At 32.8% G+C, this 18,534-nt stretch overlaps 1 protein-coding gene across 2 annotated transcripts in view; it reads left to right on the plus strand.

Moving 5' to 3' along the window:
* TBK1 (TANK binding kinase 1) overlaps positions 1-18,286 on the plus strand; it is a 43,901-nt gene extending 25,615 nt beyond the window's left edge. The window contains exons 8-21 of one of the 2 annotated variants that reach the window (XM_019732432.3): positions 2,201-2,380; positions 4,101-4,297; positions 5,060-5,118; positions 5,531-5,622; positions 7,652-7,753; positions 8,564-8,642; positions 11,682-11,803; positions 11,902-11,978; positions 12,556-12,595; positions 13,092-13,193; positions 13,321-13,417; positions 13,845-13,951; positions 14,177-14,248; positions 17,112-18,286. In XM_019732432.3, coding sequence (XP_019587991.1) covers positions 2,201-2,380; positions 4,101-4,297; positions 5,060-5,118; positions 5,531-5,622; positions 7,652-7,753; positions 8,564-8,642; positions 11,682-11,803; positions 11,902-11,978; positions 12,556-12,595; positions 13,092-13,193; positions 13,321-13,417; positions 13,845-13,951; positions 14,177-14,248; positions 17,112-17,163 — 1,378 coding nt within the window. In that variant the 3' untranslated portion in view covers positions 17,164-18,286. Of the gene's footprint in view, positions 1-2,200; positions 2,381-4,100; positions 4,298-5,059; positions 5,119-5,530; positions 5,623-7,651; positions 7,754-8,563; positions 8,643-11,681; positions 11,804-11,901; positions 11,979-12,555; positions 12,596-13,091; positions 13,194-13,320; positions 13,418-13,844; positions 13,952-14,176; positions 14,249-14,923; positions 17,083-17,111 lie in introns of those variants that run through there. The other variant, XM_019732431.3, reaches the window with a different exon arrangement.
* The last annotated feature ends 248 nt before the right edge of the window (positions 18,287-18,534 follow it).

The raw sequence follows: 18,534 nt of genomic DNA on the forward strand, positions 1-18,534 counted from the left end.
TGAACTCAAATAAGAAAATCCACTTGAATTTGCTTTTTGTCTAACATCATTTCCATAGTCTAAAATAAATATAAACAGCAAGTAATAAATCATTAGCAAAAAAACATAAAGTGAGAAATGCACGTTAAAATGGTGTAGAACATAACCATTTATTTAAGAATGTATTCCAATATCAAACAGCAAATTTCAACAGTGCAAAAACCGCAGTTATGTTTGCACCAACCTAGTATATTACATGATTTTGTTTGTGTGTTTGTTTGTTTTTAATAGTAAGGACATTAAGTACTACTACTCAGCAATGTAAACAGCAACCATAAATGTAACAACTGCAAAAAAAGATAACCATCCTCTTCTTATATGTATTAGTCAAGACTGGATAGCAAGTGAAAAAAACCTAACTCAACTGCTTTTATTGAAAAAGGAAACAGACTAGCTTTGTAATTAGAAGTTCACTTATGTATGTGACTTAATGCTCAGCTAAATACTCAAACTCAAATTGTATCAAGACTTAGTTTCTTCAGATCTTTCTGATGCGCTTTCCTCTGATTTCTCTTTCCTGTCCCTCAGGCTCTGTCCTGGCAGCCACAGGGAGGCTGCTGGCATTCCCACATTCACATTCTCACAGCTTTGAAAACCCAGTGGGAAAACGACTTTCTTTCCTGAGAGTTTTAGCGAAGATTTCTGGGTTCATTCTCATTTGACTGACCTGTATGCTACCACCTGGCCACCTCCGACTAATCATTCACCAAACCTGGCTCCTGTGCCCATCTGTGCACAGGGAGTAGGGTTAGCGTGGAGAGGTGCGGGTTCTCTTGCAAAAGGGGGAGAATAGATACCTGTTAGGCAAAAATTTAAAATATCCACTATCTATTTTAGAAACTGTTCACAGATAAGGAATTGTCCCATAGTCAAGAATATATTTTTAAGACTGTTTGAAATTCCATAATTTGAGAGATTCTTTGAGCATATTTTATAATTCGGCGAAAGCATGGGAAAGAATAAAAGTCCTTCCATTCATTTTTTAAATATTGAAGCTTATTAGTCAAAAATTATTCCTAGTTGAATCATCACTAATTGGTTGCAAAATGATTGCAGTCATTTGACTTCGGTGTTGATGTAAGAAACATCCAAACCTGTAGAGAATTTGTATGAGTTTATTTGAGATGAAATGACAGTATATCCTGGGAAGCAAGATCTCAGATACTCCGGAGAATGGCAGCTCTCCAGCTTATTTTATACGTTAGAATCAAAGGAGAAGATGAAAGGAAGGCACATGTAATCCATTGGTGGTACATTAAGTTGGCAGGAGAAAGCATAGCAGGGAAATCTCTAGGTTGGATAAAAGGCAGAATGGAAAAACACATACTTCCTTTACATTCTTGGGTACAGGATATTTAATAATGAATATTTACAGCACATAGAGAAGGTATGCAGGGAATACGATAACAATGAGGGGTACTGTGGTCTCTTGCTCTGGTGGTCTTGAGCTCTGGGGCTGGTGGTTGTGCCTTTAAGGAGTACGAAAAAAAATTACTCTGACATTTCAAAGGCCTGTTATTCTAGATACATAAGAGCAGTGGACAGAGCTCACCTCAGATAAAGTAAAGATTGACCTTTGCTAAGGAAGCTACAGGCCTGGGATGGAACTACCCGCCATGACCTGCCCAGTTAGGAGTTTGTGATAAGACCATCCTGTGTGGTTACTTATGGTCACTGAGCTTATTGGGCCTACCCAGTGGCCACCCTGAACTTTGTCAGGTTTATTGCATAGCCCTCTTTTCATTTACAGTACACTACAAAAGGCGTATAAATTAAATATTGCAATGCCATATTAAAAGGACATTAAAGACCCTGAAATTAAACTGTTATCTTACCCTCATGACACCTGGTTCTAATCAGTTGATCTCACCTGAATTCGCTATGTATATATGAGTACAATGTTATAAAGTGTTTGGGAAAGTGAGGAAACTTGGAAAGGAGAGAATCAAAATAATCAGTAAAAGTTAACATAAAAAAAAATACCGTAACCCCTGACCTACTGACAAGTAATATTAAATTAAGGTTACCTGGCTTTCTGACAAGTTGGCAGGTTTTTAAATGAATAATAGTAATAGTTCCTTTGATTTATTGGTATTATGATTTTGTACCTAGACAGAATATATTACATTCACTCTTCAACTCTTTTTCAATACTATTTTAGGGGACTTCAAGTTCTACTTACCCCTGTTCTTGCAAACATCCTTGAAGCAGATCAGGAAAAGTGTTGGGGTTTTGACCAGTTTTTTGCAGAAACTAGTGATATACTTCACCGCATGATAATTCATGTTTTTTCGCTACAACAAATGACAGCTCATAAGATTTATATTCATAGCTATAATACGTAAGTACCTCTTTATATTTTATTCTATATGATAATGTTGTGTTATATGATAATTACTTTCATAAATTAGGAGAGGAAATAGAAAAGATGCCTCAGCTTCACCAGAGGTACCCACTTCCCCCTTAGAAAGTTCGTTTGAGTGCTTAGTAAATTCCTTTTCACTTTGGAATAAAAGGATTCATTTTCTCATTTTTTAAAATTCACAGGTAAATTAGCTAGGTCTTAAACTGTAGGTTTTATAAGACTATTTTCATTTCTCTGCTCTTCCTCAAATTACTTATTCACATAACCAGAATAGCATCTACTAATAAATGGACCAGGTTTTGTTAAGTGTACTGTCCTGTCATTTAAAAAATATTAAAGGGTAAATCTTAAACATAGTTTGTGTAGTTATTGTTTGCATATGTGGCATAAAGCCCTTATTGAATGCTGGAGAAATAATTATTTGTTTTACCTAAAAAAAACATGTTACACCCATGTTATAAAAAATCTACCCATATGATAAAGCTGCATATAAGTAAATACATACACACTTACTTGTAACACTGGGGAAATGTGAATAAGATAAGTGGATCAGTATCAGTGTCCTGGATGTAATATTGTACTGTATTCATGCAAGATGTTGCTATTACAGGAAACTGGGTATACAGCATCTCTCTGTATTATTTCTTACAACTGCATATAAATCCATAATGACCTCAAAAATGTTTTTAAAAATGAAGGAAAAAACATTACATCCATTCCATATGCCTTAGTTTTTGTTTTGACAGGATTGAAATAGCAGTTTTGATGCCTCATATAAAACTCAAAAGAGACTTTTATTAGTAATTTATTAAGGAATAACAGTAGATAAAATAATATTTTTGATATTAATATCTAATATCTAACATAATATAAACATTAATCTAAATATAATGAATAAAACAATATTAATATAACACTAGATTAAAATATAATATTTGTCTTTATTGTGGTACTTAATAGCCTTAATAAATACGTATCATAGTTAGGTGTTCGCCACTATTTCATTTTAAGAGTCTATTTGAACATAAAAAGCCCACCCAAATTTGAGCCAATCTCGGCAGAGGCTTGTGGCAGAGACAAATCACAACATTGCTGCTGAAACATTTCTTTGATTTCATAGGATCTGTTTAGGGAGAATCTACCTTTTTCCCTAAAACATCATTTTGAAAATAACCTGGTTTTATTAATTGATTTAACAAACATTACCTAGTCATGTTGCAAGTACTAGTCTCAATTCTTTACATATTTAAGTCATTTAGTCCTCACAACAAATCTTTGAGATAGGTGCTATTATTCCCATTTTATAGACGGGGAAGCTTGGCACAGAGGAGTTACGTAACTTAAGGAACTTAAGGTAATTCAGCAATTAAGTGTAAGAACTGGAATTTGAACCCAGATAGTCTGATTTCAGAGTCACTACTCTTAAGCTCTCTGCTATGTTGGCTCCCCATTATTAAGTGTTAAGAAACCTGTATATTGTATGTATCCATATAGGTATCCAAGCATAAAAATATTTTAGAATTGATTGCTGTATAGACAGTTTATGTGGAATGTTTAGTTTATAGACTGTAATATCTATGGACTGGTCATGATCTGAAATACCACTTAGCAATAGATGTTGTACTCTGTCATTAAAACAGACTTCATCTCTCTTTTTCTCCCATTTATGTTGTCCTTTCGGATTTTTCTCACACAGTGCTACTGTATTTCATGAACTGGTGTATAAACAAACCAAAATTATTTCTTCAAATCAAGAACTTATATATGAAGGACGACGCTTAGTTCTAGAACCTGGAAGATTGGCACAGCATTTCCCTAAAACTACTGAGGAAAACCCTATCTTTGTAGTAAGCCGAGAACCTCTGAGTACTATAGGATTGATATATGAAAAAAGTAAGTTGGGGTTTTTCCTGTTGTTCTTACTATCCATTAAAAAAAAAAAAAATCTATAAAAATGATTGTCATCTTCATAAAATTGATTGATGATGACATTAATGTAGACTTTTAATAAACATGAAAATTTTGTAAGTTAATTGAACAAGACTATGTAGGAAAATCTAAAAATCTTGTAGGCAACATCATTTAACATTAAGTATTTTGTTTCATAAAATGGTAGTTTGTCATGTATGTTGCACTGTAGCTCCCTGCTTTTAGTATTTCACTAACACTCAAAATAACTTTTTGTATCATACATTTCAGCAAATATTTATTATGTTCAATGTGACCAGGACACTTTGTCAAGCTTTAGAGTCTTCAGACGAATTAGATCTGCATTTTGGAATCTTTTAAATTATTAATCCTACTGGTGAAAAAAATAAACTACCCAGATTTCAAATTTTCTGTTTGGTTCTTTGGGATTTGATTTAGATATAAAGAAAAGCATTGAGCTTGTTGTGTTGGAATATATTTAAGAAAAAAATGAAACTCCTTAGAAATATTGCAGGTAATTTGTTAGTAATTTGTTACAGAATGAGCATTATTGTTTCCAGTTTGTTTTTTTAACCAGGAAAAGAGCATTAAAGAGTTTTGCTACTAATGTTCAATTTGGAGGTAATTTAGAGATTAATGTTTAAGTTAGAGGTTACTATATGCAGGGTATAATAATTTATTCAAATCTTTATTTCTGATTTTAATAATTTTACTTCAATGTTTTAGTTTCCCTCCCTAAAGTGCATCCACGTTATGATTTAGATGGAGATGCTAGCATGGCTAAGGTTAGTAGTTAATTAAATTACTATATAATCATCTGAATTAAAATTATTCTATCAATAATGGAAGCAATAACATGTATTGTGTGTTTATATATGCCTACATGATTTAGGAAATTATTCACTTAAATCGTTATCCATTGCAAATTATTTTGTGTTCTTTCTTCTTGACTTTATATTCTTTCTTAAACTCATAAGAAAATGTTCTCCATTGAGGCAGTGCATGTTTAGTATTATTATGTTAAGGATGAAATGTTTATTGCAGTTATAGCTGTCCTTAGCTTTTAGAAATTGGTAGTTAATCGTGTTTTTAATTAACCTGATAAAAATACGTAAGCGTGAAAATGTTTGTGTAAAAGTTTTCTCTACCCTGTACCACAGTTAGCACCAAGTACTGACATTTTTATTTCTTCATTAGGCAATAACAGGAGTTGTATGTTATGCCTGTAGAATTGCCAGTACCTTGCTCCTTTATCAGGAATTAATGCGAAAGGGGATCCGATGGTTGATGTAAGTAATAGATTGAAATTTGAAGATTGATCTTCACATAGACCTCACTAAATAACTGGTATCCACCCCACCATTGATACTTTTTTCTCTTCAGAGTAGGCAGGGTAAGGTGCTTGATTTTTATTATAATACATTTGTTTCACGTTTAGTTTGCAAAACATTTAGCAGTTATGTTTTCATTTGATTCTGACAATAACCTTGTGAGACAGGACAATAATACCTGGATTTTAAAACTTATACCACCACACTGTATGATGTGATGGTAAATTAATTCCTTTTCCAAGGACCTTGACTTGGCTGTGATCTCACCATCTTGGAAGGTTTTTGTCATTGTTGTAACCCAGCACAACCTGTACTTCTTTCTAGGGTTTATGTCCTCTGTATCTTCCTCTATTTCCTGCCTTTTTCCCAAATGAAGTATACACTCAGCTGTTTTTAAAAAACAGCATTATTGAGATATAATTGACATACTATAAAATTCACCCGTTTTTTAAATGTACAATTCAATTATTTTTAGTACATTTACAGAGTTGTGCAACCATCACCACAAATTTTAGAATATTTTTATCACCCTAAGAAGAAACTACACTCATTAGCAGTCATTCTCCATTTTTGCTATAACCTTCTAGCCCTAGGCAACCACTAATATGCTTTATGTTGCTATAAATTTGCCAGCTCTAGACATTTCATATAAATGAAACCATACAGTATGAGTTACACACTCACCTTTACAAGCAGTTTAAAAGCTTTTTTTTTTGCTAATCACTTAATATTTTATTATAGATCAGAATAGTATTCTCTCCCTGCAAGTGACCCTAGGAAATGTTTTGTGGATGGATATGATTTGACCTTTGTTTACCTTTCATGATTTGTAGATGTCATCTTGCCATCTGATAGACATGGAGAATAAATGGTCTCTTTTGAGAACCATGCCTCTAGTTCTCCACAACATCATTTGAAACTTTTGCATCTCATGCACACATAGTAATGGCCTCATGTTCTCTGGGCTCATTGTGGTCTTCAGCTTTAATGCTTGTGACAGTTTCTGTATATATCCTTCCCTTCTTGCAAAAACATGTATGAAGCATTTCATGCTTGTGCTGCTGTTGTTTCTAAGAAGAAAATGGAATAAGGCTCTGTTTTTTTTTTCTGTCACCTTTATGTTAAACCCATAAATGTATAGATAACAATTTTTTGTGTGTTTTCACATACCTAATTTGTAAGCCTATGTTTTTCTCTTTCCATTAAGAAGCCTCTTATTTTATTTTTTTAAGACAACTCTTGGTTTTTACTAATAGTTGCTGGAGCAATCTTAAGTGTTGACTCCATTTATTTTCATAGTATTGTTACTAACAGCTCTCATTTTCTCTTGCTGTTGTAATCTATCCTGGTTACTGCTCCATGAAGCTTTTATTCCTTTTACTTATTAGGCTTTTAGTTTAACAAGTCATGAGAAAATAGTTTTTAATGTAGACTACTGTTGGCAAACTTTCTCTTTTTCAGTTAATAAGTGTTTTAGACTTTATGGGCCACATAAGGTCTCTTCTTTGTTTTTACAACCTTTAAAAATGTAAATACCATTCTCAGCAAAAACAAGCATCAGGCTTAGTTGGTTGACTTTTGAGGCAGACAAAAAGCCCTTCAATTGTGTTATTTACTGTGTCATCCTTCTTATATTAACATTTAAAGTATAAATCAGACAGCGATCTATGAGTAGTAAAAATTAATTCTGGGGGTATAAAATGTAATGCTGTTCAGCTTGCTTGTGTGATTGTAGATTTTTATTTTTTAAATATAATTTTAAAGCCTTAGATTTCCAAATTGTTAATCTAATAACTAGTAGTGGTTTATACCTTAGATATGTATAAGGCTCACAGAGATGCTTTTATAATAAAAAGGGAACTGGCTTTCGTAATATAACAAGACTGTTAAAAAATTTAAACAGTAGGACAGCAATGTAATTAGTGATAGAAAAAAGAAAACAAATAATTCCTTAGATAAACTAATGAGAATATTATTATTTTTTTAGAGAATTAGTTAAAGATGATTATAATGAAACTGTTCACAAAAAGACAGAAGTTGTGATCACATTGGATTTCTGCATCAGAAACATTGAAAAAACTGTGAAAGTGTGAGTAGATTACTCCTTACTAATAGTGGTTCACATGTTAAGTACTGTTACATTTCTGTTTAATTTGTTTGGTTACCCTGGGCACATACAACGTGCTATGCAAGTGTTTGTATTAAGGCACAACCATAGTTTAAGTTACTTCCTCACAAAGGCACATGTATCCAGAGGTCTCAGTAAGAAATGAGTACCATGTCTTTGGTGTCATTTTCCCCTTCCTTTTTTACAAAGGAAAAGGTAATCTGAGATAGAAATGTCTCATTTTTTACCTTGCAAAGCAGACACTGAATAGGAAAATAAAAAACCTGTAATCAACAAAGGAACTAGGAAGAAGTATTCTAGAAGTCTATTTTGGTAATATTTTTAGAAATTTGAGATTACTTTTAGTTTACTTTTACTTATTAATCTTATCCCTGAGACTGTCTTTTGAAACAGAATTACATATTAAACTGCCCTCTTCCTTGGCTCTTCTATTTGTACTGCACAGGCAATACAATTAATGAACTCACTGTTTACTGTTGACCTCCATTAATTCTGAAATCTAGTATTTTGACTATAATCCTGTCATAAGATTATTTGAAATTAAGTTGTATTTTCTATGTGATCTCTAAATCTGCAAATTGATAAGTATATAAAATTCCTTCTTTACAAAGACATCAAGTTTTCTTGGGATCTGTTGCTTTATAGGCTTTGCATTTAGTATCTTATTCTGAAATGGTTATGTGAATAAAAACTCAGCTGTAATTTATAAAACGTCTTTTTAAATCTGTGTTCATTCTGCTTTTGTACTTTTCCCAACTTGTTTCCATACAGATATGAAAAGCTTATGAAGATCAATTTAGAATCAGCAGAGTTAGATGAAATTTCAGACATACACACCAAATTGTTGAGAGTAAGTATTTACAAAATTATGACAGTCTCAGGCTCACAATCTATTCCTTTCCTGGCAAGGTGAGATGTAAGTGTTTCTAGAGAGGTGATGTACCTAAAGCTCTCTGGAGAAAGGGTAGTCTAGTCCCATTTTTATTAGGTTGGTGCATAAGTAATTGTGGTTTAAAAGGTTAAAAATAATTGCAAAAACCGCAATTACTTTTGCACCAACCTAATAGAAACTGTTTACAATATTTAAATACCATTTACTACCATGCAGTTCCTTATGACATTTCCAAAAGCCTGCTTTGCTTTAAGCCCTTTTCTCTCTCCCTCTCTCCCTCCCTCACTCCCTGTCGCTCTTTAAAATTTGTAATTGATCAAGTGTTGCGGCTATGGCAATTAAAGTAAGTTCATAAATGTAATTTAACATGCAGAGTGCTTAAACTTGCTTAGAAATAGACTCAAGTTAGGAAAAGTAGATATTTTTTAAATAAAAAGTAAGGAAAGATTTGGGTTCTTCAAGACATCATTTCTATAACTAAAAAAAGAAATGAGGACAAAATCTCTACCCTGCTAAAAAATACAATAGCATTTTGGTAGTTTCTGGATCTGTTTTTAAAATGTATTGTAGAAGAGCACAAAATTAGTTATTGTGAGAGCTGATTACTGATCCCAGATCTGCCCCCATTTGCCTAGCTATTCCTGCCTGATGACTTAAGCAAGGTCTTTAATTCTTTGCATCCTGGTTTCTTTTTCTTTAAAATACGCAGTTTCTTACCTTGCTTATTTCACAGGTTGTTGTACCAATTAAATGAGATAAACAGAGAGGCTATACTCCTGTAAGCTTTTAGCATTTGAAGTATTTTTTCATGAAATGGGTGTTAAAGGGGAAAAGGAACTTGATTATGATATCCCTTTTTTCTTTCCCAGCTTAGGTTAATTTTTAGTTCTTTTCCTCAGTTTTAGATTTAGAGCAGTGGTTTTCAAAATATATCATGAATAATTAGTAGGCTGTAAAGTTTCATGCACTGCGGTCAGCAATGTTTTTGAATGAAATAGAATAGAAAACGTCAGAATCTATCACATATAGTAAAGAAATTATGTTCCATGAAACTTTCAGTCCAGTTATATATACACATTTAAATGATACTGGGTCATGATCAAAAAAGTTTTTAAAATGTTGCTATGGAATAAAGCAGTTAAAACAGAGAAACAAGAAATAGTCCTCCCCAATATTTGTTTGTATTTAAATATAGGCAGTCATGATCAGAGTCTTATGAAATCTGGGCTTTACCTTCAGGCCAATTATTTCTCACTAGATTGCATTGTTTTTCCTCATAATCTGTTTAGTTGTTGTGGCTCCTTTCCTAATGGAGACCTTAAATTTTTTCCCAGCATAAAAATAAAATTTGTAAGTAAAAATGATACCATTCTGTTCAATATCCTGCAGCAGTGGTTCTCAGAGTAATTCTTGGACCAGCAGCCTCTGCCTTAATTGGGAACTTGTTAGAAATGCACATTTTAGGACCACCATTTGCATCAGGAATTCTGATGGTAGGGCCCAGCAGTCAATGTTTTAACAAGCCCTCCAGAAGATTCTGATGCTGCTAAAGTTTGGACGACCACTGTTTTAGTCCTCTCTTTTTATATATATTATTAAATGATGGTTAATACTACAAACATACAATTGTTATTTTTATTTTTTGTATAACTTTATAGTAAAAGCATTTTCTAGTTTGGGGTTCTTTTTTTGGTAACACTATTTTTTAGACTTAATATTGCATGCAGCCAATGGGTTTATCTCCCTGTTGTTGGTCCTTCACGTTGCTTGCTGTTTTTCACACTTTTATGTACTGTTGTGAAAAACAACTTTATCCATAAACTATTTACCATATTTTGGAAGTATAATGTACTTAACATATATTACTTAATACATTCTTAACATTAATGTTTAAAAAAGACATTAAGCTCGAAAAACAAGATTTATAAAAATTTAAGATCTATATGTTTAAAAATAATGTTAAAAGGCAAATGGATTGAAAAAATGTGATAAAAGTTTTTTAAATAAAAATAGCTCATGCAAAAAAGTATCAGTCATGCAGATTGATAAGGAAAACATTAAATCTACAATAGACAAAGAACATTTAGAAATGATTTAAAAATGAATAGATTGAATGAAACTTGAAAAATGTTCACAGTAGTAATAGAAAATTTTATATTATAATTACAGTAAGATATTATACCGTTTTTGTCTTTCAAATTAGCAAGGCTTAATCAGAGTTTCTGATTCAACAGGTGGGACCCCAAAATGTGTATTTCTAACAAGTTCCCATGTGAGGCTGAGGCTGAGGCTGAGTCTGCTGGTCCAGTGCTGACAAGAGTGTAGTAAAAACGGCGCCCTTGTTTGTTGCTAGTGTCAGTGTAAACCGCCACTTAAAACTTTATTTGAAAAGTAATAGTATATATTAGGACCCTTAGAATATTTAGATATATTTATTGCTTAAGTCTAACCTTTATCCTTTCTTTAAAAGTTTTACAAATGCTTACTTTTGTGGTAGATAAGTGATAAAGTTACTAAGCTTAAAATGAACAGGATCTTAGATGAGGTTTCATTGTCTGTTTTTAAGAGGAATTACTTTTCTTCGGCCTCTAAACAAACAGAGCACAGTCTTGCAAGCCTACATTTTATACTTGGGACTGTCTACGCTAATGGTTCTCCTATTTGAATTTTACAACTCTTTGAGATAATTAACCATATTTTACAGATAAAGAAACAATTGAATCATTAAAAGTATTTTGTATGTCTTTTTTAAAAAAGATACTTAATGTAAGCAATGTTTTTAAAATGCATTAATTCTAGTTAGTCTCATATTTTATTGTCACACAATTGGTAGAAGTCAACCTAAGAAACGGTCCTTGCATTTAAAAATGAAGTAATTATTCTGGCTTTGAAGTAATTTATAGAAGAATTATGATTCAGATGTTAAATTCCATTGGCAGTGTGATGATCATTTCTGATTTTTGGTGATCAGGGTCTGAACCCATTGGTTTTGTTTAGCTTTCCAATTCTCAGGGAACAATAGAAACCAGTCTTCAGGATACTGAAAGCAAATTATCTCCAGGAGGATTGCTGGCGGATACCTGGGTCCATCAAGAAGGCACTCATCCAAAAGATAGACAGTAGGTTATAACTTCACTGGTCATTTCTGCTCTGATTATTAAATATTCTTTTTCACATTGACTCAGTAAATTTATGTGGGTTTTTCTTTCTCTAATAGTGTAGAAAAGCTACAAGTCCTGTTAAATTGCATCACAGAGATTTACTATCAGTTCAAAAAAGACAAAGCAGAACGTAGTAAGTAAAATTTGCCATCTGTTAATCAAATGAATCAGCCCTACCAGTTGTAATTCAGTTGAAGTAGTATATTTGTAAGGGTGGCTGCTTAAGTTATTTATTTCAGAGATTTGATTCTGTCAAGAAAGAAGTTAAATGTTATTTCTAAAACCAACTTTTTGAATATTTTCAATCAGTTAAAAATATTGAACTCCAAAACTTGTAGAGGCCAGGCACGTAACAGGAATAAGTTTGGCCAGTGGAGACTGAGGAGAGCCAGAGAGGAGAGACCCCATCTAAAGGGGAGAACCGCTGCTCAAATTCACCTAATTTGTTGCTCAGTCTTCCTGTATCTCAAGAAAATCTAGAAAAACAGATTTTATTAGACATATCCTGATTTTAACTGTTGGCAATTAATTTTTCTTTTTAATGTTAACACTGTACAGATCAAATAAAAGCATTTGTGAGCTATATCTAAGTTTGTGACATCTGCTTTAAACTCTTAGCCTTTTTGAAGTAATAATCTCAAAAGAAAAGAATACTGTGTGCGACTTTATGATTCTACATTTACAAAACTAATATATTTTCTTATTTTTAGGACTAGCTTATAATGAAGAACAAATCCACAAATTTGATAAGTAAGTGTCCAGATGATGTTTAATAATTATTTTTGATTGTGCTATTAATATGATTCTTCTTAAAGTTGAAATTAATTACAATTAAAAATACGTTTTAATCTTAGCTTTACACAATTATTACTATGTGTGTACATATTTGAGGCTCACTCCTCAGGCCCCAGTCGAGAGGTTACTGAGATGGGAGAATGAGGGGCAGGTTTCTTCTGCCTCGTGTGCTTCTGTTGCAGAAGGCCAGAAAATACAGGACATAGGCAAGGATAGACTTAACTGCCTTCTTAACCTTGATGTCACTTAGTAACTATTTTTTGACTATTCTCCTTTCTCATTCTCCTCTTGCTATAATGTCTATCTTAGAAACCTGTGGCTTTCTACTGTAAATATTCTGAAGTCACAACAGTCATTACAGGAAACAAATTTCATATATTTGAAATTTTTTTAATATTGGAAATAGAAGCGGTAACATTGGTTTAAGCCTCTGATTATTTCTAAATTACAGGCAAAAACTATATTACCATGCAACAAAAGCTATGACCCATTTTACAGATGAGTGTGTTAAAAAGTATGAGGCATTTTTGGATAAGTCAGAAGAATGGATGAGGTAAGTAAACTTTGCGGGGGTCGTGTTTAGTGGTTGACTTCATAATATACAATTTAATGTAGTATATTTTAAGTAAGAATAATATTTCATGAGACTGCTTATTAATCAATTCTTTTTTGGTTTTCAGAAAGATGCTTCATCTTAGGAAACAGTTATTATCCCTAACTAATCAGTGTTTTGATATTGAAGAAGAAATATCAAAGTATCAAGACTATACTAATGAGGTACAGCTATCAAAAGTATCTTAAAAAAATATTTTTTTTCCCTATATCTCAGGAAAAGCCAGAAATACAGATTAGGAAAAATGAAAATACAATTCTTCTCCGTTTATATTTGATTATGATTGAGAAAGGAAAATATGACATAATATGTCTTATGTCAGCTCTCCTTCCCCTTTTGTGATACGTACTTTGAGCCATGTTTTAAGAACTTAGATGTTTTACAGTTGAGAACATCTGATAGACTATTTTTTTTATCATCTATCAGAAAAGTTTTTTAAAAGAGTGTTGATTTATTGGTAGTGTTGATCATTGGTAGTTTTGAAGTTAAAACTTAGGCTGTACCGGGTATATGAAAGCCTGTCATATTTGACTTAAGATCTGTAGTAAGTACTTTGTTCTGTGATTAATGTGAGGTCTTTTGATATTTTAGTTACAAGAAACTTTGCCTCAGAAAATGTTTGCAGCCTCCAGTGGAATCAAACATACCATGACCCCAATTTATCCATGTTCTAACACATTAGTAGAAATGACTCTCGGGTAAGAAACTTATCATCTAATAACTATGATGTCTCCATTTGTGTTTATTTCAGTTTGTGATCTTGGTCTTTTATATTCAAATTTTTGATGCTTGTGAATACGTTTGCTAATGTTATTAGTTCAATCTAGAGAACTAAAACATAATATATGAGTAAATATAATTCTAAAACATTTGCATACTTTTTTGAACAAAGATGCTTATTTATCATTATTTTGTATGTATAGTATGAAGAAATTAAAAGAAGAAATGGAAGGAGTGGTTAAAGAACTTGCTGAAAATAATCATATTTTAGAAAGGTGAGTTAATGCAGATAGCATTCTGCCCTGTGTTTTTATATACAGTTGAGCATATGTGCGTACATATCTATACTTGTATCTCTCTGTCTTCCTGTGTCACTAGGTTAAGCAGTGGGAAAGGGATATAAAGTCAGAACCCTTATGTTTTGTGACTTCCATGGTACCTTTTAATTTGGGGTTGGGGTTGTTTGGATAAAGACAAGTCTACTATGATTGATTCCATTTTACAGAAGCACTGGTTAATAGAATTATTTGCTTTATTAGAATCAGTTTGTGAAAATGAAAATCTTTTGCACATTATTTTTTATAAGATTTTCTCATTAGAATCATAATTTTTAATTTTGGTATCAGAGTTGCTTATAAGATGCCAGCACTCTGATTGGTGCTGGGTGACTTACAGAGTGCTCTGCAAACCTCCTTGCAGGTGAGTGCCATCTGTAAATGCAGCTCTTTGAGGAGTTGGGTGTCTGTTCCCTAACAGATCAGGGAGAAAGAGATGGGAAATGTACAGAGCCAATAAAGCCACTTTGGAATGGCCGTCTCCTCATCCTGGTTCCTCAGAGAAGTTAAACCATATTTGGCTCACTCAGAATAGAACCCTTCTCTTTCAAGCCGTTAGGTGTTCCTCTGCTAATGAAAATATTTCCCATTTATATGATGTGTGTTCCCTTGCAGGGCACTTTTACACTGCATTATCTCAGTTAACGTGCATTCCAACCATATACAGTAGCAGAGCAGACAGTCTTTATCCATGGTCTGCAAGTATTGAAGTTCATACCCTGAGAAGATGAGCTGGAGCTAGAACTCAGCCTCCCATCTCCTTATAAAAGCTTGTCCCCACTGTACCTATGCTCTAAAGCTTGAAAAGATTCACTATCAGGAAATCACATGATTTTTGTGCTATGTGCAGAAAGTTGTGAGACACTTCTATAATATTATCAAGTTTTAAATTAATGAATTGTCAAAAAAATTTTCAAACAATATATAATTATAAAAATTTGGAAATAAAAGACTCTACCTGCCCTTTCTCATGCCCCCACACCCCCGCAGAATAGTCACTATAAATAGTTTGTGGTATGTGTGTGTTTTATAAGAATGGAACCATTCTGTTCAGACTGGATTAGTCCTACTTTTTTCACTTAAGGCTATATATCAAGAGTACTTTTTCAAGTCCATACATGTAAACTATATGTCTCATTTTCGACAGCTGCCTAGTATTGCATTGTATGGGTCTACCATATCTATTTAATGTATCTCTATTTGTTGGGCATTTAAGTTGTTTCTAAGTTTTCATAATAAACCATGCTTTAGTGAACATATTTGTATATATAGTTTCATGTACTTGTGTAAGAATTTTTGAGGGATCAATTTTTAGATGTGGAATTGCTGGGTCATAGGGTATGCACATTTAAATTTGGTAGGAATTGTTACTTTGTTCTTTAAAAGATGTATGTGTGGTTGTCCCACACAGAAAAAGACTGTGCTTTTGTTAACACTAACTGTTACCAGTTTTTTAAATGTTTGCTGATTTGTTTACTAAAAACTGATATCTTTAATTTACATTTCTCTGGTTTATAGTGATGTCAAGCGTCCTTTTATATGTCGATTAAATTTTTTTTCTGTGACTCGCCTATTAGGTTTTAAAAATGTTTTTTCCTATTGATTTATAGCAACTACATTGTAGTTATCTTTTTATAGTATGCAATTTATAGTTTCTTCACAACTTTAGCTAAATCCTAAATTTATCCTGTAAGGCTAAAGATTAGCAAGTAGAAGAGACTATTAAAATATACTGTAACAAACTTTTATATTGAGTCACTTATGCCTTACGGAATAAAATCCCCACTTCCCAAAGCGTGTCCAATAAGTCTGTTCCTCCTATATTTTATTTATAGGTTTATTTGACAATATATGGGTGATATAACATGGCATAATCATAATTTAAATGTTAAATGACTACTGAAGGGTTTGTGCAAGAACTAGTAAAGAAGCCAGGTCTTGTGTACTGTATCCATGTGGATATCTCACTATACTTCAGATTTTTTTCTATCAAAAATCAATATCATCCTTCCCAACTCAGTTTCCCCTCTAATTTCCTTATTCTCCTCAGTGAGACAATCTTTCTCCCACTCCCTGGAACATAAATTATTTTAGACACTTCCTCTCTACTCCCTTTCACCAAGTTTGGTATCTTCTTTCAACATGTTTCCGTATTTTACCTCATCAGTCTCATTCAGCTCTTTTTTCCCCCTCGCATGTGAGCTATGGTGATAACTACCACCTATCTCCCTAACCCCAGGCTCTTCCATCTGTCATGGGTATTACAGCCAAAATAATCTTCCCAAATACTGGTCTTACCATGCCACTCCCTTGACACAAAAATGTCTAAACGCCTGTTATCTAAAAGGTCAAGTCTAAATTCATACTTGAATTCAAAGAATATAATAGTCTGCCCCCAGCCCGTTCACCCAACTTTACTTCCCACTGCGCCGCGTAATAGTCTTTTCTAGCAAGGTTCCGTTTCTTGCTGTCCCTTGAGTATGTCACGCTTACTCCCAACTCCACATCTTTGCTTCTGAATGCCACCCCACCAAAAAGAAATTATCCAATTCTTCCTAACACTTTTTAGATTGCATCAATCCCCATGTTTTCTTGCGAAGTTTTCCTAAGCCACTGAATAGTATTTTTTCACATATTTATAATACCACTATGTTTCAGTAAGAAATAGAGCAATTCATAGTTGCTTAAACTATTTAAAAATAAAAGCTTATTCCTCTGAAAAGTATTCTATAGTCTTCCTTAAAATGTTGGGGTCTGAATAAATGAATCTTTTGAGATTGCCTTTTTTCTTCTGTGTTTTTAGGTTTGGCTCTTTAACCATGGATGGTGGCCTTCGCAATGTTGACTGTCTTTAGCTTTCTAAGAAGTTTGGGAAAAGTTTCAGTTTGCACAAGAAAATAATGCTGAGGCATTAAATGAATGCTCCATTTAGGTGATCTCTTATTTCTACAATTCAGTATTTGATGTGATCATGTAAATATGTATAATATTGTAAATACATAAAAAATATATAAATTTTTGGCTGCTGTTAAGATGTACTTTTACCTTTTAACATTTATAATTATGAGGACATTTGACCTCAGTGAGCACTAGAAGAAAGCCATGACTGCTCTGTTGATATACTGATCCTCTACTCTTCTGCGTAAGGCTAACTGAGTCATACTTCTCTGACTGCCTACTGGAAACATTTTTAAGTGGAACCAAAATTGGCAACCTGACAAATCAGAAGACTGATAGTTGACATGTTTGTAAGTGATAGAAAAGAGAGGTGGCTTCTGTGGGTGGGGAGCAGAACCAAACCACTGTTTTACTAGGATCACAAATTTTTTGAGAAGGATAAAGTGGCATTATTTCATTTTACAAGGTGTCCAGAACTCAGTTATCCTCATATCTGTTTACTTCCAGATAAGTTACTGAGAAAATATTTTAAGTGATTTAATTATTAAAAACTATTCATTTTTATTTTGGCCATAAATTTAAATTTTTCATATAAATTTTAGGATCGTATCAACTGTTTTAAGCCGTATATTTATTTAATTCTGCTTACTACTTCATGAAAAATATCAATGAATTTCTCAATTTTACTGTAAAGATTTGTATTTCTCTGTGTACAACAGTTTGAGAAACGAGTTAAGGTGGTGATGGTAAATTCTCAGGATATTTGATGAAAGGACAATTTTGTATCTCTTCAAATACCATTAATTCCAAGTTTAGTAGAAGTTCTTCCATAAACTTATGGTATAAAAATTCAAAGGGAACATTGTCTGAAAAATCTATCCAAAGTTCTAGACTAAAGGATTATGCTCAGCAAGAAATTATTTCATCCATCCAATAAGGATTTTTTTTGGTTTTGGTTTTGGTTTTGCTTTTCAATTTATCAGATTATTGAAGTGTGATTATATACAACCTGTATATCATAAAGTTATTATGTTCTAAAGAGTAAATAAATTTGACTATCATGAGCATTGGAAAACAAAATGGATCAGGATTTTATTTGCAATCTCATATTGATGCATTATTGTGGTGGAGAATTCTAAGTGTCACATGTACACATTATAGAAATAAATCTATGGGTTGAATGACTTTACTTATAAATACAAGTATCCTCTATCAAATACCTGTTTAGTCTGAGAGTGTGTGTGGCAAGGGGGTGTTTAATCCCTCTTGATTTTAATTTTCCATTTAACCATCTAACATGTATGTCTTTAATTATATAGTTTAAATGT

The sequence above is a fragment of the Rhinolophus sinicus genome, chromosome 1 (genome assembly GCF_057876585.1).
Source record: "Rhinolophus sinicus isolate RSI-liver-muscle chromosome 1, RSI-T2T, whole genome shotgun sequence".
In the NCBI taxonomy this organism is placed as follows: domain Eukaryota; kingdom Metazoa; phylum Chordata; class Mammalia; order Chiroptera; family Rhinolophidae; genus Rhinolophus; species Rhinolophus sinicus.